The sequence below is a fragment of the Macaca mulatta genome, chromosome 16 (genome assembly GCF_049350105.2).
Source record: "Macaca mulatta isolate MMU2019108-1 chromosome 16, T2T-MMU8v2.0, whole genome shotgun sequence".
In the NCBI taxonomy this organism is placed as follows: domain Eukaryota; kingdom Metazoa; phylum Chordata; class Mammalia; order Primates; family Cercopithecidae; genus Macaca; species Macaca mulatta.
In genome coordinates this window covers 63,843,188-63,867,915 of record NC_133421.1, presented here as the reverse complement: position 1 = coordinate 63,867,915, position 24,728 = coordinate 63,843,188, and the positions used below count along the sequence as shown (strand labels likewise).

At 43.5% G+C, this 24,728-nt stretch overlaps 1 protein-coding gene and 2 long non-coding RNA genes across 9 annotated transcripts in view; 1 reads left to right on the top strand and 2 right to left on the bottom strand.

The window, feature by feature from the left end:
- CDK12 (cyclin dependent kinase 12) overlaps positions 1-24,728 on the bottom strand; it is a 76,763-nt gene that overhangs the window by 12,992 nt on the left and 39,043 nt on the right. For all 7 annotated transcript variants that reach the window (XM_077968591.1, XM_077968592.1, XM_077968593.1 and 4 more), the window contains 6 exons: positions 21,178-21,367; positions 12,395-12,451; positions 9,947-10,048; positions 4,833-4,910; positions 3,078-3,194; positions 222-353 (listed from right to left, as the gene is read on the bottom strand). In XM_077968591.1, the coding sequence (XP_077824717.1) occupies positions 222-353; positions 3,078-3,194; positions 4,833-4,910; positions 9,947-10,048; positions 12,395-12,451; positions 21,178-21,367 (676 nt within the window). The remainder of the gene's footprint in view (positions 1-221; positions 354-3,077; positions 3,195-4,832; positions 4,911-9,946; positions 10,049-12,394; positions 12,452-21,177; positions 21,368-24,728) is intronic.
- LOC144335671 (uncharacterized) lies at positions 13,683-19,164 on the bottom strand. Its single transcript, XR_013406720.1, has 2 exons — positions 18,429-19,164; positions 13,683-14,655 (listed from the first exon to the last, which is right to left on the bottom strand). It is a non-coding gene; the product is annotated as an uncharacterized LOC144335671 (long non-coding RNA).
- Positions 17,805-21,769, top strand: LOC144335675 (uncharacterized). Its single transcript, XR_013406724.1, has 2 exons — positions 17,805-19,502; positions 20,474-21,769. It is a non-coding gene; the product is annotated as an uncharacterized LOC144335675 (long non-coding RNA).

Below are 24,728 nucleotides of genomic sequence, written 5' to 3'. Positions count from 1 at the left end.
AAAAGAAGACAGCTTGAGTCAAATTAGAACAAGCATCAAAGCTAAATCTATTACTTATATAAAGAGAAAAACAAAGATAAAACAAAAAAAACCTCAACCATAATACTCAAAGACACCTCTTCATTTGGGTCTTATTGGGCGTTTGTGGTTCTTTTATGAGTTTCTCATCTTCTAAGGCCCAGGGGAAGGTTTAGGGTCACAACGCGGCTACCAGCACTTACTCTGGAGGAGCCATTTTGCTGAGCTCAACATCTTTAAGGAAGTCGCTCTGTAGGGTCTGTTCAGCTGTGCACCGCTTACTAGGATCTAGTGTCAGCATGTGGTCCAATAAATCAAGTGCTGCAGAAGGAATGCTATGGAAAAGAACACAGAAAGGACAAGTTCACAATGACCCTACAGTTCTCAAATTTTGTGTGAAAGGGTCTCACACCTGTAATTCCAGGACTTTGGGAGGCCAAGGTAGGAGGACTGCTTGAGGCCAGAAGTTTGAGATCAACCTGGGCAACATACTGAGACCTCACCTCTACAAATATATATATTTTTAATTAGGTGGGTGCAGTAATGTGCACCCTGTCGTCTCAGCTACTTGGGAGGCTGACAATGGAGAATCACTTGAGCCTAGGAATTTGAGGCTGCAGTGAGCTCTTACTGCACAACTACATTCTAGCCTGGGCAACAGAGCAAGAGCCCATCTCTTTTTAAAAAAAAAAAAAAGGGGCCGGGCGCGGTGGCTCAAGCCTGTAATCCCAGCACTTTGGGAGGCCGAGACGGGCGGATCACGAGGTCAGAAGATCGAGACCATCCTGGCTAACACGGTGAAACCCCGTCTCTACTAAAAAATACAAAAAACTAGCCGGGCGAGGTGGCGGGCGCCTGTAGTCCCAGCTACTCAGGAGGCTGAGGCAGGAGAATGGCGTGAACCCGGGAGGCGGAGCTTGCAGTGAGCTGAGATCCGGCCACTGCACTCCAGCCTGGGCGACAGAGCGAGACTCCGTCTCAAAAAAAAAAAAAAAAAAAAAAAAAAAAAGGAATGGGCAATGGTGGCTCATGCCTATAGTCCCACCCAGCACTTTGGGAGGCTGAAGCGAGTGGATCATTTGAGGTCAGGAGTTCAGGACCAGCCTGGCCAACAAAGTGAAACCCCATCTCTACTAAAAATAGAAAAAATTAGCCAGGCATGGTGACGCATGCTTGTAATCCTAGCTCCTCGGAGGGCTGAGAATCGCTTGGACCCAGGAGGCGGAGGTTGCAGTGAGATCACACCTAGACAGAGTGAGACAGTCTCAAAAAAAAAAAAAAAAAAAAAAAAAAAAAGTCTTTGAATTTCCATGTAAAACCAAAGAAAGGAAGTTGGAAGTTGGCCAACGCAAGCAAGCAGATTTGCTCCCACACAGGATTTAAGAAATGCTGGGCCGGGAACAGGCGTGGTGGCTCAAGCCTATAATCCCAGCACTTTGGGAGGCCGAGGCGGGTGGATCACAAGATCAGGAGATCAAGACCATCCTGGCTAACACGGTGAAACCCCGTCTCTAAAAGTACCAAAAATTAGCCAGGCATGGTGGCAGGCGCCTATAGTCCCAGCTACTCAGGAGGCTGAGGCAGGAGAATGGCGTGAACCCGGGAGGCGGAGCCTGCACTGAGCTGAGATCCTACCACTGGACTCCACCCTGGGTGACAGAGTGAGACTCCGTCTCAAAAAAATAAAAAAAAAGAGAAATGCTGGGCCGGGCACAGTCGCTCATGCCTGTAATCCCCGCACTTTGAGGGGCCAAGGCGGGTGGATAATCTGAGATCAGGAGTTTGAGACTAGGCTGGCTAACATGGTGAAACCTCGTTTCTATTAAAAATACAAAAAAATTAGCTGGGCGTGGTGGCAAGTGCCTGTAATCCCTGCTACTCAGGAAGCTGAGGCAGGAGAAACACTTGAACCCAGGAGGCAGAGGTTGCAGTGAGCCGACATCATGCCATTGCTCTCTGGCTTGGGCAACAAGAGCGAAACCTCGTCTCAAAAACAAACAAACAAACAAACAAGAACTGCTGTGCTATAACACAAGTAAAAATATGGCCAGCTCTGGCCAGGTGTGGTGGCTTGCACCTATAATCCCAGCTCTTCGGGAGGCCGAGGCGGGCAGATCACTTGGCGTGGTGGCACAACCAGTGATCTTCCTGCCTTAGCCTCCCATAGTTTAAGCCCAGCACTTTGGGAGGCTGAAGCAGGAAGATCACTTGAGCCCAGGAGCTCAAGACCAGCCTGGGCAACATTAGGAGACCCTATCTCTACAGGGGGAAAAAAAAAAATGGCAGGTGTGGTGGCAGTTTCCTGTGGTCCCAGCTATTCAGAAGGTTAAGGTGGGGCCAGGCGCGGTGGCTCATGCCTATAATCTTAGCACTTTGGAAGGCGGAGGTGGATGGATCACAAAGTCAGGAGTTCAAGACCAGCCTGGCCAACATGGTGAAACCCCATCTCTACTAAAAATACAAAAATTAGCTGGGCGTGGTGGCAGGCGCCTGTAATCCCAACTACGTGGGAGGCTGAGGCAGCAGAATCACTTGAACTCGGAGGGTAGAGGTTGCAGTGAGCCGAGCTCACACCACTGCACTCCAGCCTGGGCAGCAAAGTGAGACTGTCTCAAAAAAAAAAAAAAAAAAAAAAAAAAAGAAGGCTAAGGTGGGAGGATTGCTTGAGCTCAGCAGGTCAAGGCTGCAGTGAGCCCTAAGCATGCCACTGCACTCCAGCCTGGACAACAGAGCAAGACCCTGTCTCAATTTAAAAAACAAACAAAAAACCATGAAGCAACAGTTCCATTCTCTTTTTCTCATGGGAAGATCAAGAAGGCTATGAGAAAATTTATATATTGTTCAAAATAAAATGGTTTTCTATTCTATTGTCTAAAGCCTTCAGAAGAGAAAATTACAAAAGGGCTATGATAAAACTCATATACTGTTCAAAACTAAAATGTTTTCCTACACTGTGTTGCCATGATAAATTGGGACATTAATTCCCCAGACCAGGAAAAAGTCAAGTCTCAACACCAGCCAGACACAGAAACGAGATGTAACATTTTCCCCAAACTCACAAAGAGAATTCTTCTCGTAGACGCCTTCTATATTGCTTCTTCGGTTTCATGGTGTTGAAGTAGGGCAGTTTGATAACATCAGGCCACACAGCTGGACAAGGGCTACCACAGAGTCGGCTAAAAACAAAGCAAAAAGCAGGAACAACAGAGTGAGTGAGTCAGCATCATGAATTCTGGAGGTTTCAGAAGCAGTAATTACCTCCTGAGGTCTGGGGAATCTTTGCTTATTACATTAGAGGGCATGCAGAAAGGAAAATATGATATTACTGCTTTAAGGACAGAAAGGAATAGAACAGAAAGAACTGGTTATAATAGAGCAAAGAAAACATACTTGGATAATAATCCTAAATGATTCACATTATTTGGATTTGTGGAATGTTTTGATCCCCCTATACAGGTTTTTATTACCAGTTTTGTTCTGTTCGGTTAATACTAATTACAAAGGGCTAAGTTGGTCCTATAGTAACCCTATAGGGTAAACTGTGAGATGAGAAGAGAGTATAAGACTGAACATTTTGATAGATAATTGACGGTTTACCAAATAACAAAAAAAAAAATTGAGTTACATACCACCTTTAAAAAATGTCTACATTGGCCAGGGGCGGTGGCTCATGCCTGTAATCCCAGCACTTTGGGAGGCCAAGGCGGGCAGCTCACAAGATCAGGAGATGGAGACCATCCTGGCTAACATGGTGAAACCCTGTCTCTACTAAAAATACAAAAAAATTAGATGGGGGTGGCGGCAGGCGCCTGTAGTCCCAGCTACTCAGGAGGCTGAGGTAGGAGAATGGCGTGAACCCGGGAGGTGGAGCTTGCAGTGAGCCGACATCACGCCACTGCATTCCAGCCTGGGCGACAGAGCGAGACTCCGTCTCAAAAAAAAAAAAAAAACAAAGGTCTACATTAGGCTGGTGTTGTGGCTCATGTGTGTAATCCCAGCACTTTGGGAGGTCAAGGCAGGAGGACTGTTTGAGCCCAGGAGTTCAAGCCCAGGCAACAAACATAATGAGACCCTGTCTCTACAAAACAAATGAATGAAAAAATAGCTGGGACTACAGGTGTAGTCCAAGCTACTCAGGAGGGTAAGGAGGGAGGATCACTTGAGTGCAGGAGTTTGAGGCTGCAGTGAACTATGATTACGCCACTGCACTCCACTCTAGGTGACAAAGTGAGACACTCTCTATTTAAAAACAACAAAAAACAAAAAACACTACACTAACCTGCTATATTCTTCCCTTTAATTTTATTGAAAAAACAAAACAAAAACAAATCCGCCCAAATGCCAGCCCAATCCTGGGCCTTCCCCAAATTTTCTATTATAAGTTGTATTTCATAACTATTTACTTGCTATATACCTTACTAAATTCTAAATTCTTTGAAGGCAGGGACGTACTTTATCTCTGAATCCTAAAGTTTAATGTTAAAAGTAATCTGTTGTACAACAGGCTCAATAAATGTTTACTGAATAAATTTAATCTAATCTGAGCTATGAATGGAAGGGCCATCCCAAAAATGGTATCCTTTTATATGAAGAGCTAATAAAAAATATGCAAGGTAAGACCTAAAAATGAGATGAAATAAAACTTCTTTATATGCATAGCCCATGACAAAATATATGGTAAACCTGACTGAGTAAAGAGAAACTTACTTGGACATAAGAAACAAACTCATTCAGAATGACTAGAAAGTGTTAGAAACTGGAGGATGAGATTACCTATCACACCTGGGCACTCAAGAGCACATGTACAGCTGTACCTGATCAGTTCCAGCTGAGCCAGTTCCAGATTGGCTTGAAAAATAGGCTTCTTTGTGAACAGTTCCCCAAGAATACATCTAGAAAAGGTAAAATTGAGAGGTCAGAAGAGAAATTCTTAGAGCCTATTTAAAGTGTCTCAAAAATTTTTTATATTAATGTATCAAGTTGCAACGAAGATAACTAGCCCCAAATTTCAGTGTCTGAGTTTCCAAAGAGAAAATATTTCTTACAGTGAAACAGACAGTATAAAGGATTTAAATTTGCCAGCAGATCAAACTTCTGTCACCTATTAAGGACACTCTATGAACAGAGAAAGGGAGTCAAGAGTCCTTTTCTATCATGCCATTGTAAATTAAGGAAATAACTAAAGACAATTTTACAAGGATGCTCAAAATTAAAGAATACTAACAAAAAATAAATAAACAAGGATGCTCTCTGTAGTTAGTTTCTATAAAGTTTGTATTCGTTTTTGTCATTAATCTGCTCTGTAGAAGATGCATTATACTATAGCCCTCTTGGCACTGTATTGCAAAGAAAATAATTTACTGTCATCAGCTAGGATCACTTGGACTTTTTTAGTTTTATTTTTTGAGATAAGGGTCTCACTTTGTCACCCAGGCTGGAGTGCAGTGGCGCAATCTCTGCTCACTGTAACCTTTGCCTCCTGGGTTCAAGTGATTCTCTGCCTCAGCCTTCCAAGTAGCTGGGACTACAGGCATGCACCACCACACCCGGCTAATTTTTTTGTATTTTTAGTAGAATCTAGTGAATAAAACATGACTATATCTCAAATCATTTATGCTGATTAAAAGAGTGGGGGGAGTATATACTATATAATTTCATTTGTATAAAATTCTAGAAATAGAAATTAATCTATATAGTGACAGAAAGCAGAACAGTGGTTTGCTTGGTAATGGGAGGGTATGGGTAGAGGAAAGGGATTATAAAAGAGCATAAGGAAACTGGCGGGTAATCATTATCTTGGCTGTGTTGATGGTTTTACTGGTGGATATATTAGGTAAAAACATATAAAAATATATGCAGTTTATACTTCAATAAAAAAGGTTTAAATATTGAATGAATTTGATAAGGCTATACTAAAGTTTTCTGTACTATTCTTGTAACTTTTCCATAGATTGAAATTATTTCAAAATAAATTAAAATAAAGGCTGAGCATGGCAGCTCATGCCTGTAATCCCAGCACTTTGGGAGGCCTAGGCAGAAGGATCACTTGAAGCCAAGAGTTCAGGACCAGACTGTTAACATAGCAAGACCACATCTCTTTGAAATAATAATAATAATAAAAGATTACATGAATATTCTACAGTTTTTGTTATATACCTGAAATTTTTCATTTTTTTGAAGTGAGGAGAGAAAAAAAAAATGGTCAATCTGTCTGACCTATCCTTTGAAATGAAACAAATACAAAACCAAATTTATAGTTTTACTTTGAAATTCTTTAGTTTGACTTAATTTGAGAAAGCAAAACAAACCTAGCTTTTTAAGTAGTATTTTTCTATTAGAATTTGGACCTTTAAACAAATTATGTTAAAACAACTTTAAAGATAAATTCTTACTTCCTGCATTCTCTCAAACCCTATTCAGAGATGGAAAAGTAAAAGTAAAATTTAGGCCAGGCCCAGTGGCTGATGCCTGTAATCCTGGCACTTGGGGAGGCCAACGTGGAAGGATTGCTTGAGCCCAGGAGTGTGAGACCAGGCTGGGCAACACAGTGAGATCTCAACTCTATAAAAATTAAAGAAAAGTAAAACTTAGGCCGGGGGCGGTGGCTCAAGCCTGTAACCCCAGCACTTTGGGAGGCCGAGACGGGTGGATCACGAGGTCAGGAGATTGAGACCATCCTGGCTAACACGGTGAAACCCCGTCTCTACTAAAAAATACAAAAAACTAGCCGGGCGAGGTGGCGGGCGCCTGTAGTCCCAGCTACTTGGGAGGCTGAGGCAGGAGAATGGTGTGAACCCGGGAGGCGGAGCTTGCAGTGAGCTGAGATCTGGCCACTGCACTCCAGCCTGGGCGACAGAGCGAGACTCCGTCTCAAAAAAAAAAAAAAAAGAAAAGTAAAATTTAATTCTGCTTTCAACATTAACTGCCACATCAAGTTCTAAGTGCAGTGTTGTCGTCACAGAGGGTAAACTCAGACATTTAAAAAAGAAAAAAAGAAAAAAAAAAACCACTAAGTTTTCAGATTCCCAACATAATTTGCTGTACTAGTCTTTCTAGTTTCTCCTCTTGATTCTAATTTGCACACTGAACTGTCATACCAATTCTCTATAAAAAATCCCATAGAAATATCTTCAGAGAGACTACCATGGATCACCAAAGTAGTAAGTTCACATCAAAACTCAAACAAAATCTTAATTCAATGAGCCACTGGGCTTTGAAGAATGTCTAAATTTCTGTAGTTGTAATTTCCAATTGTGTTTTTCTGTTTTATTTTCTTTTGGTTTCCAGTCCTTTGGTGGGAAGACATCTTCATTATGTAATCAACACTTTGCTACTGCACTGAGGTGGCAGGCTGCACAGACTGAAATAATAGTACCAAACAGAGCTATGAACTTTCCCCATGCATCTTAATGGGGCGTTAACTTTAGAGCCTGGTTGTGATAATTTAAATGCTAATACTGTTAAAGCAAATAGTCCAGAACAAAAACACACCCAGCTTGAGTCAGTAAAATTTAACTAAAGCTTTATTTGATTTGGGTAGGCTACTACAGAAATTATGCTCTTTCTCCATCATTCTGTTGAATTTTAAAATAAAACCCCTGTAGTGCTCCTCTTAAAGACTGACATTAATAGAGGAAGGAAAAGAATGGAAAGAAGTGATTTGCTCCACTGGGAAGTATATATGTCAGAATTGTAAAGTATAGAGGTCAAGGACAGTGTGTGAGTGGGCATAAATCATACGACATAAGATACAATTAATGGCCGGGCGCGGTGGCTCAAGCCTGTAATCCCAGCACTTTGGGAGGCCGAGACGGGCGGATCACGAGGTCAGGAGACGAGACCATCCTGGCTAACACGGTGAAACCCCGTCTCTACTAAAAAATACAAAAAAAACTAGCCGGGCGAGGTGGCGGGCGCCTGTAGTCCCAGCTACTCGGGAGGCTGAGGCAGGAGAATGGCGTAAACCCGGGAGGCGGAGCTTGCAGTGAGCCGAGATCGCACCACTGCACTCCAGCCTGGGTGACAGAGCCAGACTCCGTCTCAAAAAAAAAAAAAAAAAAAAAAAAAAAGATACAATTAACAAACATGGCCCATTTAAAACATCCATGCCCCAACACACAAACTGTAGTTTCTAAATATAATTTTCCACTAAAAGGAACTAAGACTCCTTAGAGAAATGGCTGATTCCAGTTCTGGGACAGGAAATGAACAGGACAAGCTTAGAACCAAAAACAAGATGTTTTCTACTATAACACTACTATGGTGTGTCAAAAAGACTCAAAATATAGCCTGAATAAGCTCCCACTGGCTAAAGCCTGCACAGTTTGAACAAGAATAAGGATAATAACCACAATGGATTAAAATACATCAAATAAGTTTAAATCTACGAGTTCATAATAAAACGAAAAAACAAAAACATTTTTCATTGGTCATCTTTGAAGGATACTAGGAAACTACTTCATTATTTTGAAAACTGTTAAATAAAATTAAAGAATTAACTTTTATCCTACCGTTTCTATATTATTTAGACCTGAGTTCAGCCAAACAGATGGGAGGATATAAAGCATTCCAATAAGAAATGATATAATTAGAATGTGACCATCATAAAATAACCACAAATGAATTAACAGATGTGGGCAATGGCCAAGTAACTGAAAACATCCCAAAAAAAGACTATTACTATTATGTAAAGTGGTGTGTGTGTACAAATCTGCTCATTTAGAACTGCCCTCACAAGGCCATAATAAAAAGCTGACTAGTTTATACTGGATTGTTTTGTTTTGTTGTTTCAAAATCTTCCACAGACAACATACTCATTTACTGCTTGTACTCTGGGCAGAGGCTCCCACTGCTCCCCACCTCCCAACTCTGATGTACCACTGATTATACAACTTTTGTTAGAAGTATTCAAAACCAACTGTAAAGTAGTTTCAGGGTCTACTACCTGACCCTGGGTGGGTGGTGAGTAATCAACCTTTAATCCATTTACAATTTGTGAAAAGTAAAAAAGATAAGCTGGGTACGGCAACATGCGCCTGTAGTTACAGCTATTCAGGAGGCTGAGGCAGGAGGACTGCTTGAGCCCAGGAGTTCAAGGATATAGCATGTTATGATCATGCTTATGAACAGCCACTGGACTCGAGAATGGGCAACATAGAAAGACTCTGTCTCAAACAATAAAAAGATAAAAAATCGGCCAGGCGCGGTGGCTCACGCCTGTAATCCCAGCACTTTGGGAGACCGAAGCGGGCGGATCATGAGGTCAGGAGATCGAGACCATCCTGGTGAATACGGTGAAACCCCGTCTCTACTAAAAATACAAAAAAATTAGCCAGGTGTGGTGGCGGGCGCCTGTAGTCCCAACTTCTAGGGAGGCTGAGGCAGGAGAATGGCGTGAACCCGGGAGGTGGTGGAGCTTGCAGTGAGCGGAGATCCCACCACTGCACTCCAGCCTGGGCAACAGAGCGAGACTCCTTCTCCAAAAAAAAAGATAAAAAATCATGCTAAAATATATATGTATCATCACAAAGATACAATCTGCGAAATCCAGACTACAAAAGGCTGGATAGGACAAGTGAAATAGTTTCTTCTAAGGAAATTATAAGGAAACAAAATAAATCAAAATTAGGTAACACAGAAGGGGAATGTAAAATTAAAAGATTTGATGTAATCAATTGCAATCTATGAACCTTACTTGGATAGCTTATTTCCAAATAAGGTATCAATTCAAAGTTTAAACAAAAAAAAGAAGAAATCTGTTTTTTAAAAAAAGTGTCTCTGACATTAAGAAATATTCAACAGATTCCCCAGAAATCTGGCCAAAAGTTTATCACCATAAGAGCTCTAAAAAGCCAGTGTACAGAGAAAACAAAGTACAAGTCAACAATACGTAAGTTACAGACAAGAGAAAAAGTTAACAGAACCTTACCCACAGCTCCAAACATCTATGGCTGGTGTGTAACGTTCTTCTCCTAGCAGTAGTTCTGGAGGTCGGTACCACAGAGTAATGACTTTGTTTGTGTAAGGGCGACTGAAATATAAAAAACAACCATGACATAAACTTACAATGGCTTCTGATGAAAAATATTCATATAACTAAATACAAATAGAAATAGGTGCCAAATGAAGATGAGACTGAAAAACAAATCCATAGCAACCTAACACTCCAAAATTAAACTGGTCAGAAGTGGGAGATGAAGAAGTAACTTCCAGGCTGGGTGTGGCGGCTCACACCAGTAATCCCAGCACTTGGGAGGCCGAGGTGGGTGGATCACAAGGTCAGGAGATCGAGACCACAGTGAAACCCCGTCTCTACTAAAAATACAAAAAAACTAGCCGGGTGCAGTGGCGGGCGCCTGTAGTCCCAGTTACTCGGGAGGCTGAGGCAGGAGAACAGCATGAACCCGGGAGGCGGAGCTTGCAGTGAGCCGAGATCACGCCACTGCACTCCAGCCTGGGTGACAGAGAAAGACTCCGTCTCAAAAAAAAAAAGAAAAAAAAAGAAGTAACTTCCAGGCCTGGCGTGGTGGCTTATGCCTGTAATCCCAGCACTTTGGGAGGCCTATAGGGGAGAATCATTTGAGGCCAGTTCAAGACCAGCCTGGTCAACACTGCAAGATCTCACCTCTATTATTTTTGGTTTTTGAGACGAAGTCTTGCTCTGTCCCCCAGGCTGGAATACAGTGGTACCATCTCGGCTTATTGCAGGCTCTGCCTCCCAGGTTCATGCCATTCTCCTGCCTCAGCCTCTCGAGTAGCTGGGACTACAGGCACCCGCCACCATACCTGGCTCATTTTTTGAATTTTTAGTAGAGACGGGATTTCACCCTGTTAGCCAGGATGGTCTTGATCTCCTGCCCTCAGGTGATCCACCCACCTGGGCCTCCCAAAGTGCTGGGATGACAGGCGTGAGCCACCGCGCCTGGCCTATTAAAAAAAAAAGAAAAAAGGCCAGGCGCGGTGGCTCACGCCTGTCATCCCAGCACTTTGGGAGGCTGAGTGGGTGGATCACCTAAGGTTGGGAGTTCGAGAGCAGCGTGACCAACAAGGAGAAACCCCGTCTCCACTAAAAATACAAAATTAGCCAGGCGTGGCGGCGCATGCCTGTAATCTCAGTTAGTCGGGAGGCTGAGGCAGGGGAATTGCTTGAACCTGGGAAGCAGAGGTTTCAGTGAGCCAAGATCGTGCCATTACACTCCAGCCTGGGCAACAAGTGCAAATCTCTGGGAAAGAAAAAGAAAAAGAAAAAGGAAGAGAAGAGAAAAGAGAGAGAAATAAATAACTTCCATTCTAATTTATTTATTCCAGTCAAGGGACGATTCAAGAATTTAGATAAAATTTGCTGCCTAAAATCTAAGTGATAACGCTTTCAGATAATTAGGGAACTCTAACAGTTGCTGCAACTTGCAGAATACTAGAATATCCAGGAATAAAAAAGATTCTTAGCCGGGTGCGGTGGCTCATGCCTGTAATCCCAGCACTTTGAGAAGCCGAGGCAGATGAATCACGAGGTCAGGAGTTTGAGACCAGCCTGGCCAACATGGTGAAACCCCGTCTCTACTAAAAATACAAAAAATTAGCTGGGCATAGTGGCGGGCACCTGTAATCCCAGCTACTCGGGAGGCTGAGGCAGGAGAATTGCTTGAACCGGAGAGGTAGAGGTTGCAGTGAGCGGAGATCACGCTACTGCACTCCAGCCCAGGTGACAGAGTGAGACTCTGTCTCAAAAAAAAAGAAAAGAAAAGGCCGGGCACAGTGGCTCACGCCTGTAATCCCAGCACTTTGGGAGGCCAAGGCGGGTAGATCATGAGGTCAGGAGATCGAGACCATCCTGGCTAACATGGTGAAACCCTTTCTCTTCTAAAAACACAAAAAATTAGCCAGGCATGGTGGCGGGCGCCTGTAGTCCCAGCTACTCGGGAGGCTGAGGCAGGAGAATGGCTTGAACCCGGGAGGCAGAGCTTGCAGTGAGCCGAGATTGCACCACTGCACTCCAGCCTGGGCGACTGAGCAAGACTCTGTCTCCAAAAAAAAAAAAAAAAAGATTATTGGCTGGATGTGGTGGCTCACGTCTGTAATCCCAGCACTTTGGGAGGCTGAGGCAGGTAGATAGCTTGAGCCCAGGAGTTCAATACTACCCTGGGCAACATAGCAAAATCCTGTCTCTACTAAAAATACAAAAATTAGCCAGGTGTGATGATACCCACCTATGGTCCCAGCTACTTGTGAGATTAGGGTGGGAGAATCACCTGAGCCCACAGAGGTTGAGGCTGCAGTGAGCTGAGATCAAGCCATGCACTCCAGCCTGAGCAAGAGTAAGACTCTGCCTCAAAAAAACAAACCTGATTTCCCACATGTAATTTTATTAATGCCTTACCTCTCTTCAGAGTTATAGAGCCGAGCAAGTCCAAAATCTGCTAGTTTGATTTGCCCACTGTAAAACAAAAAACAATTATTTTCATAAGCAATAGCAGTGGCCTCCAAAATACACCTGAAAAGTCATGCGCCAAGTTAGGAGCTAAAGGAATTACAAAAATAAATTTTAACTTCTGCTCTCTTCGTTCTACTCTTTTCTCTTTCTTTTTTAAAAATTTCATACAATACCCAGTTCATGGTTACTTCTACTCTTAACACTCAATCCCCCTAATTAAACCTTTTTTGACTACTTCAATTATAATGCCTTAGGCTTTTAAAAGAAACAAACTATTATTACATTTTCTGAATTTGACTCCTTAGCTAAGTTTATTTCATGGTAAACAACAGTACCTAGAACCTGCTAGATTAAATACTTATTGTTGGGAAAAAAATAAATGAGCTGTTCTAGATTGGGAAAGATTTAAGAGGGCAAACAGACTGGGCATGGTGGCTCACACCTATAATCCCAGAACTTTGGGAGGCCACTGCACTCCAGCCTGGGCAACAGAGCAAGACCCTATCTCTGAAAAACCAAGCAAAGAAACCCAGTTTCCTGGGCCCCATTCTTAAGAGATGCTGACTCAGTAGAACGTGGCTCATGAATCTGCATTTCTAGCAGGCCCATATGTGATGCTAATGCAGCTGGCCTGAGAATCAGGCTTTGAGAATCACTTCAAGGAGATCCCAACCATGTTTCACTCTGCTCAGTAATTTTTTTTTTTTTTTTTTTTTTGAGACAGAGTCTCACTCTATCACCCAGGCTGGAGTACAGTGGTGCAACTGTGGCTCACTGCAGCCTTGATGATCTCCCGGGTTCAAGTGATTCTCTAGCCTCAGCCTCCCGAGTAGCTGGGACTACAGGCATGCACCAATATGCTCAGCTAATTATTGTATTTTTTTGTAGAGACAGAGTTCCCCTGTGTTGCCCAGACTGGTCTTAAATTCCTGTGCTCAAGTGATCCTCCCTCCTCAGCCTCCCAAAGGGCTGGAAGTACAGGCATGGGCCACCATGACTGGCCTCTGCTCAGTATTCTATCCTTGACAGTGATATAAAGGAATTTTTTTTTTTTTTAAGTTCCAGGGTACATGTGCAGGTTTGTTACACAGGTAAATGTGTTCCATGGTGGTTTACTGCACCTCTTGACCCATCACCAAAGTATTAAGCCCAGCAAGCGTTAGCTATTTTTCCTGATGCTCTCTCTCCTCCTGCATGAAGGAATAATTTTGAAAACTGCAAGGCAAAATGTTGGGAATCTATTTAAAAACTATTTATTCATTGGAGGGGGTGGACAATGCAAAAAAACCCAACAACTATTTATTGACTACTTTGGATTAATGATAATTATCTAAATTCATGTAACCTCCTTAGTCATATTTACAGCCTTCCTACCTCTTAGGGCATGAAAAGCCAGCTCACTCTCTTACAGGAAGCTGGTGTAGGTGTCTAATAGCTCAGATCAGGCAAAAAAATGAGATACAGATTGCGCATCCAAATCCAAAAATCTGAAATCCAAAATTTTTCAGAACCCTTTCCCCCCATCTCTGTCTGAAGCAAAATCTGAAACTTTTTGAGTGCCAACATGATACTCAAAGGATATACTCACTGGAACATTTCAGATTTGGGATGTTCAGAACCAGTAAATATAATGTAAATATTCCAAAATCTAAAAAAATCTGAAATCCAAAAGAATTCTTGTCTCAAGCACAGGGGACTCAATATGTAGTACAGAAAAAAGGCCAAGAGGTACTCCCCAAGATATGAACATGGGACAATATTAAAACAAGGTAACTACCAGCAACAAACTTCTACATTAAATCAATGCTTATTCCTAGTCAAGTTAAAGGTACCTTATCCATTTGCTCCAAACACCATTACATTAAGTTCAATTTATAAGCAAATTCTGAGAAAAGCAGAAAGAAATAGTTAACTTATATTGAGACAAAGATGATTCCTCAAATTACTTGGCATCCTTACTCTGAAAGCCTGAGACGATTCAAGATTCAAGGCACATAGTATGACTGAAAGTTAAAATGGAAATGGATATATAGTTACAGAAATCAGGGTAGACCTGAATATCACCAGCATCTAACATATTTCCTGCCTGGCTCACACTAGGTACTAAATAAATGTTTATTAAATGAATTTAGTCTGCTATAGAACCTGTTGATAGCACTTTAAAAAAAAAAAAAAAAAAAGACTGAGTTTCACTCTTGTTGCCCAGGCTGGAGTGCAATGGCACTATCTCGGCTCACTTGCAACCTCTGCCTCCCAAATGGCTGGGATTACAGGCATGCACCACCACTCATGGTTAATTTTGTATTTTTAGTAGAGATGGTGTTTCTCCATGTTGGTCAGGCTGGTCTTGAACTCCCTACCTCAGGTGATCCACCTGCCTTGGCCTCCCAAAGTGCTGGGATTACAGGCATAAGCCACCACGCCAGGCCACTGATAGCACTTTTACTGACTCCTGCTTTTCCTTACAACTAAACCATTAAGGTGACTCACTATGAAGTGTGGAAGTATTGGTAACTTTTTGCAATATAAAATAGAACAGGCTGGGTGCAGTGGCTCACGCCTGTAGTCCCAACACTTTGGGAGACCAAGGCAGGCGGATCATTTAAGTCAGGAGTTTGAGACCAGCCTGGTGAAACCAGGTGAAACCCCCGTCTCTACTAAAAATACAAAAATCAGATGGGCGTGGCAGCGGATACCTATAGTCCTAGCCACTTGGGAGGCTGAGGCGGGAGAATCGCTTGAACCCGGGAGGCCGAGGTTGCAGTGAGCTGAGATTGTGCCACTGCACTCCAGCCTGGGTGACACGGCGAGACTCCATCTCAAAAAATAAAATACAAAATAAATAAATAAATTAATTAAAATAAAATACAAAAGAAGTGCCATCATGTTGTTTGTCCTGTCTCAAAGGAATAAGATGAATACAGAAATATGTGGAGAATTCTTTCTGAGACCATGGTTTAACATTTTTGCCTTTTGACAAGACCTTCAAGTACACAGTGCCTCCACTCACTCCCAGTTCAGCCCTCTCTCACATAATACTTCCTTCCCTTGCCTGCCTGGACCCCTTGGTTAATTAACCAAACTACTATCTTCCTGGTTCCCTTAGCTTGTGATATAGCTAATCCTTAAGTCCCTAATTCTGGATCATTAGAAAATCTGCCTTTTCTGCTCTACCTAGAGAGCTGAACACAAGGGCAAAGAATAAAAATCATATAACTGGCCGGGCGTGGTGGCTCACACCTGTAATCCTAGCACTTTAGGAGGCTGAGGTGGGTGGGTCACTTGAGGTCAGAGGTTTGAGACCCAGCCTGGCCGACATGGTGAAACCCCGTCTCTAAAAATACAAAAATTAGCCAGGTGTGGTGGCATGCGCCTGTAGTCCCAACTACTCAGGAGGCGGAGGCAGGAGAACTGCTTGAACCCGGGAGGCAGAGGTTGCAGTGAGCCGAGATAGCGCCACTGCACTCCAGCCTGGGTGACAGAGTGAGACTCCATCTCAAAAAAAATAAAAATAAAAAATCATATAATCATATTGTATGGTGCCACTGCAAAATGTGTGACTTCCTCTCTCTGTTAATTCCTGAATGCTACTGATTAGTCCTTTTACTTGCCTGTAATCAGCAACTTCCATTCAGCATGGCTGTCCTTACATACCTTTGGCATTCTCCTTAATGCTCTAATCCATCCCCTACCCTCTTACACTTACTTAATAAATGACCTTTTTCAGTGAAAAAATTAAAGTCATTAGGTGAGAGGTACTTAACATCCTACCTTTTTCCAGTAAACCTACTTCCATCTATAATCTTACTTTCCTCTTTCCTTTTAATTACAGTTATCCCTCAGTATATCTACGGGATTGGTTCCAAGACTCCCATATATACCAAAATTCAAGTAAACTCAAGTCCTGCAGTAGGTTTTACAGAAACAGCATATATGAAACACTGGTACTCCATATACACAAGTTTTATATACTGCAAACATTGTTTTTTATTCGTCTTTGGTTGGATAAAAATCTGTGTATAAGTGGACATGCCACAGTTGAAACCCGCGTTGTTCAAGGTTAAACGATACATAAAAAGTATGTCAATCTCTTTTCTTGACCAAGGGTAATCACTCCCTCCACCTGTGGCCTCGATCCCATCTATTCTAGAACCTTGCTCCTTTAAATTATTTTGGTTCTTTGCCAAATCTTTTTTATTTTTTATTTTTTTATTTTTTTTGAGACGGAATCTCGCTCTGTCACCAGGGTGGAGTGCGGTGGCGCGATCTCAGCTCACTGCAACCTCCGCCTCCCAGGTTCAAACAGTTCTCCTGCCTCAACCTCCTGAGTAGCTGGGACTACAGGTATGTGCCTCCATATCCAGTTAGTTTTTCTATTTTCAGTAGAGATGGGGTTTCACCATGTTGGCCAGGATGGTCTTGATCTCTTGACCTCGTGATCCGCCCACCTTGGCCTCCCAAAGTGCTGGGATTACGGGTGTGAGCCACCACACCCGGCCTTTTTTTTTTCCGAGACGGAGTCTTGCTCTGTTGCCAGGCTGGAGTGCAGTGGCGCGATCTCAACTCACTGCAACCTCTGTCCCCCAGGTTCAAGTGATTCCCCTGCCTCAACCTCCCAAGTAGCTGGGATTACAGTCACGTGCCACCACACCCAGCTAATTTTTTGTATTTTAGTAGAGACAGGGCTTTACCATGTTGAGCAAGATGATCTCGATCTCCTGACCTCGTGATCCACCCACCTCGGCCTCCCAAAGTGCTGGGATTACAGGCGTGAGCCACTGTGCCCAGCCCCCAAATCTTTAACTGCTCCCTTTGTACAGATATTCTCTCTCCTTAGCATTTTTTTTTTTTTTTTTTTTTGAGACAGGGTCTTGCTCTGTCACCCAGGCTGGAGTGCAGTGGTGCAATCTCTGCATCCCAGGTTCAAGCAATTCTCATGCCTTGGCCTCCTGGGCCTGGGATGGGATTAGAGGCGTGCACCACCAAGCTCAGCTAATTTTAGTAGTTTTAGTAGAGACAGAGTTTTGCTATGTTGGCCAGGCTGGTCTCCAACTCCTAGCATCAAGTGACCTGCCCAGCTCAAAGCCTCCCATAGTGTTAGGATTTCACATGTGAGCCACCACGTTGGCCTCCCCTTAGCATTTAAATATATTCAAATATCTGCCATCCTTAAAATTAAAAATTAAAGACACCCCCTACCACTACCTTCTCATTAATTGTGCTACTCATCCCCTTACTCCACACTAATATCACTACTGACCTTTTAATTTTCAGATTCTCTTATAATTTGCCTGCATCATCTGACATCAATGATCACTCCCTTCTTAAACTTGCCTATCCTGCATTCATATTTTCCTTATTTTCTTCCTATCTCTCTGACAATTTCTCTTGGGTGACATTTCTGACATATTTCCTATGCTTGGTAACTACCAAATCTGTACTGGTAGTTTGGAATTCCCAAATGACCATATGCTATTAAATATCACTACCCTGAATATATAAAAGACACATCCAAAAGAGATTTGCCTGTTACCCCATCCATCCTACTCTTCCGTCTTCCTTGTATTGGCTAGTAGTGCCACCCATCTAGATAGTTTTTCAAGTCAGAAACCTGTGAGTGATCTTACTTTCTCTAATTCACTATCTACCATTCACTCATTCAACCAAAGTCTACAGATCTACTGAGTCCATCCCTACTAGTAGTGTCTGGGTTATTTCAAGCACTGACCACTTCTTACAAAGTTCTTAGAGGGTCTCTCTGCCTCCAGTTTATGAGCATAAAGTGATAATTTGGCAACCTTTCCAAAACAGAAGACTGACTGCGTCTCTCTTCTATATAAAATGATTTGGTCTCATTTATACTTTGTAATTAAAATATAATGAACATCAAGGAATCCAACTCTGGTCTTCTCTCTCTCTCTTGCCAACTGTTCTCTCTTTTCCTTGCCCAGATGACAACCCTTCACCGTTTTCTCCAGGCCGTCTCACCCAGAGGTCTGAGTAGACACAGCTAAGTGGGTAAGGGAAGAGGCTGGATGGATCAGGCTAGACCATGGGATTCCTGTATCCTACTTAGCAACCTGAGGAGGAAATTCAATTTAGTCTGGGACCTCATCAGCTTTCTGACTCTGGAAAGTCAGGAAGAAAAAGGGGCCTTACCCACCAGAAAGGACACCAAACGGAGCTGCAATTATTCCCTGCTTTGAGACATCTCCTCATGGAGGAGTAAAGGGAACAGCAGAAAGTATATTATACTATAGGCCAGAAGTTCTTAATGCATTATTTATTATAGATGGAGAGTCACCAATCTCCAACTTTACTAGGAATTATGAGTCAGAGAAAGCAACATAAAGAAATACTCTTGGCCGGGCGCGGTGGCTCACACCTGTAATCCCAGCACTTTGGAAGGCCGAGATGGGCGGATCACGAGGTCAGGAGATCGAGACCATCCTGGCTAACACAGTGAAACCCCATCTCTACTAAAAATACAAAAAATAAGCCAGGCATGGTAGCGGGCACCTGTAGTCCCAGCTACTCGCGGAGGCTGAGGCAGGAGAATGGTGGGAGCCTGGGAGGCAGAGCTTGCAGTGAGCCGAGATCGCGCCACTGCACTCCAGTCTGGGTGACAGAGCCAGACTCCTTCTCAAAAAAAAAAAAGAAATACTCTTTTGGCCGGATACAGTGGCTCACGCCTGTAATACCAGCACTTTGGGAGGCTAAGGCAGGCAGATCACTTGAGGTCAGGAGTTCAAGACCAGCCTGGCCAATATGGTGAAACCCCATCTCTACTAAAAAAAGAAAAATTAGCTGGGCATGGTGGCGGACACCTGTAATCCCAGCTACTCAGGAGGCTGAGGCAGGAGCATCGCCTGAACCCAGGAGTTGGAGGTTGCAGTGAGATCCTGCCATTGAACTCTAGCCTGGGCGACAGAGTGATTAGACTCAGTCTAAGATTATTTCTTTTTTTGAGATGGAGTCTCGCTCTGTCGCCCAGGCAGAATGATCTCGCCTCACTGCAACCTCCACCTCCTGGGTTCAAGTTATGCTGATCCTTGTCAAATACAGATAAAGTTTAAGTTCCTCAGTGGGGCATACAAGATCCATAAATGGGCTCCATGCAACTATCCAGCTTCATCTCTTGGCCATTACGTGCTTCCCTCTTCTTACTCTAGAAATACTGACCTGTTTACAGGTTTCCAGACATAACGTGTTATTTTCATGTTTATGTGCTTTTGTGGCATGCAGCTTCTTCTGCCTAGAAATTTGATCACCCACTATCAGTTTTTCAGATAAATTCTTATTCATTCCTCAAGGATACATCTTTCCAGATACTCTCAAATTCAAAGGGAAAAAAAATTGAGCTTAATAAAAGTTTACCGAACTGAGTAATTTATTTCTCCTGCAAAAGTTTTGAGTTCCAGTGTTCAATCATCGCATGTGAGCCTTTTAGAGCTAAAATCTGGAAAGTCCCAGGAAACCATCCACGATTGGTTATTTTACACCATAAAGAGAGGAAATGTGTCATAATCTTTCCTTTTTCCTATATAATGTCTGCCAGATAAAACTGAACCGAAATGTTTAAAACAATGAGTCAATCAGACAAAAATAGAGGTAACCAACCTAATTACCTAAAGAACTAAACACTTGCCCGATTTAAATGGTACCAGATTTGTTCTTTATTCCTCAGCAAGTAGGCTGTTAAAAAAACTAGTGTGCCAGGGCCAGACGCAGTGGCTCACACCTGTAATCCCAGCACTTTGGGAGGCCGAGGCGGGCGGATCACAAGGTCAGGAGATCGAGACCATCCTGGCTAACATGGTGAAACCCCATCTCTACTAAAAATACAAAAAATCAGCTGGGCGTGGCAACGGGCGCCTGTAATACCAGCTACTCGGGAGGCTGAGGCAGAAGAATGGCGTGAACCCAGGAGGCAGAGCTTGAGGTGAGCTGAGACCATGCCACTGCACTCCAGCCTGGGCGATAGAGCAAGACTCTGTCTCAAAAACAAACAAACAAAAAAACTAGTGTGCCAGGCGCGGTGGCTCACATCTGTAATCCCAGCACTTTAGGAGGCCAAGGCGGGTGGATCACGAGGTCAGGAGTTCGAGACCAGCCTGGCCAATATAGTGAAACCCCATCTCTACTAAAAATACAAAAATTAGCCGAGCATGGTGCTGGGTGCCTGTAATCCCAGCTACTCGGGAGGCTGAGGCAGGAGAATCACTTGAACTTGGGAAGTGGAGGTTGCAGTGAGCTGAGATCACGCCACTACACTCCAGCCTGGACAACAAGAGTGAAACTCCGTCTCAAAAAAAAAAAAAAACCCTACTATGCATAATACTTCTGATATTACCAATGCAGTATAGGCAAATAAACAGAAAAGAAGAAAGCAGATAATAAAAAACTTCTGATGAATTAACACCTGTTCATCACCAGATTCCTGCTTGTTTACACTATTAAAACCTATGAGTAAGTACTGGGCAGAAAAGGCCAATCACCAACTGCACATCAATGTCTACTCAGAAAGCTGGTAACTGAGAAAGGCTCAAGAACAACTGAAGGAGCAGGCATGTTTCTCCCACACTGAACATAGGGAATATCACTAAAAACTCAATGTGTGTGCGAATACTGCACTATTAGGTCTAATTATAACACCAATTAACCATTTGAAACTAAAAAGGTCAGAGGAGAGGAGAAAAGAAATTAATCTTATTTGGTTACTATGTTACCTGTTATTCAGCAAAATGTTAGAACACTTAATATCCCGATGCAGGAAATTCTTTTTGTGACAGTAATCCAATCCTTCCATTAGCTGTTTCATGAACGACTTGATATGGTCTTCAGAAAAGTGCACCAAACCAGATTCTAGCAGTCCCATTAAGTCATGGTCCATATACTCAAATACAAGGTAAAAGGCACCTACATAAGACGAAAAAAAATTAAAAACAAGAAAAAAAAAGAATGCTGAAGTAACAATGCCTCAATCCTAATATAATTTTGGAGTTGACCATAGACTGTCTAGAAAAAAACCTTGAATTTTATAGATGAAGAAACTGAAACTAAGAGTAGTTGAATAATTAGCCCTTCCTAATAATAAATAACGGAGCTAACATTTGAATTAATCTTCTGTGGCTGGGCGCGGTGGCAGATGCCTGTAATCTCAGCACTTTGGCAGGCCGAGGAGGGCGGGTCACTTGAGGTCATGAGTTCAACACCAGCCTGCCCAACATGGTGAAACCCCATTTCGACTAAAAAAAAAATACAAAAATTAGTTGGGCATGGGTGGCACGTGCCTATAATCCCAGCTACTTGGGAGGCTGAGGTGGGAGAATCACTTGAACCCAGGAGCTGGAGGTTGCAGTGAGCTAAGATGGTGCCACTGCATTCCAGCCTGGGTAACAAAGCAAGACTCCTTCTCAAAAAAAAAAAAAAAAACAAAAAAAACAAGGCCGGGCGTGGTGGCTCACACCTGTAATCCCAGCACTTTGGGAGGCCGAGATGGGCGGATCACGAGGTCAGGAGATCAAGACCATCCTGGCTAACACAGTGAAACCCCATCTCTACTAAAAATACAAAAAATAAGCCAGACGTGGTGGCGGGCACCTTCAGTCCCAGCTACTTGCGGAGGCTGAGGCAGGAGAATGGTGGGAACCTGGGAGGCGGAGCTTGCAGTGAGCCGAGATCGCGCCACTGCACTCCAGCCTGGGCGACAGAGCCAGACTCCTTCTCAAAAAAAAAAAAAAAAAAGGAATTAATCTTCTGATTCCTAGTCTAGTACTGTATGGCCTACTCACCTCTTCGTGGGGGCAACTGTCCTGATCGGGTTGCATTACTAGGCTGTTTTTTTAAGACAGACTCTCACTCTGCCACCCATGCTGGAGTGCGGTGGCACTATCTCAGCTCACTGCAACCTCTGTCTCCTGGGTTCAAGCCATTCTCCTGCCTCAGCTTCCCGTGTAGCTGGGATTACAAGCATGCGCCACCAAGTCCCGGTTAATTTTTATATTTTGAGTAGAGACAAGATTTCACCATGTTGGTCAGGCTGGTCTCAAACTCCCGACCTCAGGTGATCCGCCCACCTGGGCTTCCCAAAGTGTTTGGATTACAGGCGTCAGCTACCACACTCAGCCTTTTTCTATCTTTTTTTGAGACAGAGTCTCATTCTGTTGCCCAGGATGGAGCGCAGTGGCATGATCATGGCTCACTACAGCCTCAAACTCCTGGGCTCAAGCAAATCTTCCACCTCAGCCTCTCATGTAGCTGGGAATACAGGCACACGCCGCCACACCCAGTTAATGTTTTTCACTTTTTGTAGAGACAGGGTCTTGCTATGGTACCCAGGTTGGTCTCTAACTCTTCGGCTCAGGCAATCCTTCCATCCCAACATCCCAAAGTGCTGAGGTTAGAGGCATAAACCACTGTGCTCAGCCTGTCTTATTAGACTTTAATGACCTAAGTCAGTTAGCAAATTACAGACCTTAGACCAGAGCCAGCCTGCTGCTTGTTGCTGTAAATGAAGTTGCATTTGTAACACAACCATGCCCATTAGTTACATATTATTGATGACTATTTTGTAAAGGTTTTTATACAAGTTAACAGGACTCAATATGCCAAGGACAGCATAATAAATGTGTTATAAATTATTAGTGAAATTCATAGTACTGGCCGGGCGTGGTGGCTCACGCCTATAATTCCAGCACTTTGGGAGGCCAAGGCAGGAGGACTGCCTGAGGTCAGGAGTTCGAGACCAACCTGGCCAACATGGTGAAACCCCATCTCTACTAAAAAAAAATACAAAAATTAGCCAGGCATGATGGCAGGCGCCTATAATTCCAGCTACACGGGAGGCTAAGGCAGGAGAATCGCTTGAACCCAGGAGGCAGAGGTTGCAGTGAGCCAAGACTGCACCATTGCACTTCAGCCCAGGCAACAAGAGCAAAACTCCATCTCAAGAAAAAAAAAAAAAAAAGAGGCTGGGTTCATGCCTGTAATCCCGGCACTTTCGGAGGCCAAGGCGGGCAGATCACTTGAGGTCAGGAGTTCGAGACAAGCTTGGCCAACATGGTGAAACCCTAACTGCTAAAAATACAAAAATTACCTGGGCGTGGTGGCATGCACCTGTAATTCCAACTACTCAGGGAGGCTGAGGCATGAGAATTGCTTGAACCTGGGAGGCAGAGGTTGCAGTGAGCCAAGACAGTGGCACTGCACTCCAGCCTGGGCAAAAAGAGCAAGATTCCGTCTCAAAAAAAAGAAAGGAAAAAAATAAAATCGTAGTATTTAAAAATTGAGAGAAAAATGAATCAACGAATTCAATCCCTTAAATTTGGGGCTGTGTTCAGTGACTTATGCCTGTAATCCCCACATTTTGAGGAGCTGAGGTGAGAGGATTGCCTGAGTTTTGGAAACCAGACTGGGCAAAATAGTGAGACACCATCTCCACAAAAAAATTTATAAATTAGCTAGGTGTGATGGTGCTTGCCTGTATTCCTGGACACTCGGGAGGCCGAAGCAAGAGAATCATATGAGCCCAGGAGTTCGAGGCTACAATAAGCTGTGATTGCACCAATGTACTCTAGCCTGGGTGAGAAAGCAAGATTCCGTCTACAAAAAACGAAAAAAAAAGGAAGTATGGCCGGGCGCGGTGGCTCACGCCTGTAATCCCGCACTATGGGAGGCCAAGACGTGAAGATCACAAGGTCAGGAGATCAAGACCATCCTAGCTGACACAGTGAAACCCCGTCTCTACTGAAAATACAAAAAAATGAGCCAGGCGTGGTGGTGGGCGCCTGTAGTCCCAGCTACTCGGGAGGCTGAGGCAGGAGAATGGCGTGAACCTGGGAGGCGGAGCTTGCAGTGAGCAGAGATCATGCCACTGCACTCCAGCCTGGGTGACAGAGCGAGACTCTGTCTCAAAAAAAAAAAAAAAAAAGACAGACCAGGCTGGGCAACACAGCAAAATCCTGTTTCTACCAAAATTTTTAAAAATCAGCCAGGAGTGCTGTCTAGTCCTAGTTACTTGGGAGGGTGAGTCAGGAGGATCACTTGAACCCAGGAGTTCAGTTACCGTGAGCTGTGATCATGTCACTGCACTGCAGCCTGGGTGACAGAGCAAGATTCTGTCTCAAAAAACAAAAAAAGAGAGAAAGAGAGAGGGAGAGAAAGTAAAAGTAGTAACACAGAGAAAACCCAAAATATTAGGAATATAATCCAAAGTGACATTGGCTGGGTGCGGTGTCTGTAATCCCAGCACTTTAGGAGGCTAAGGTGAGCAGACCGC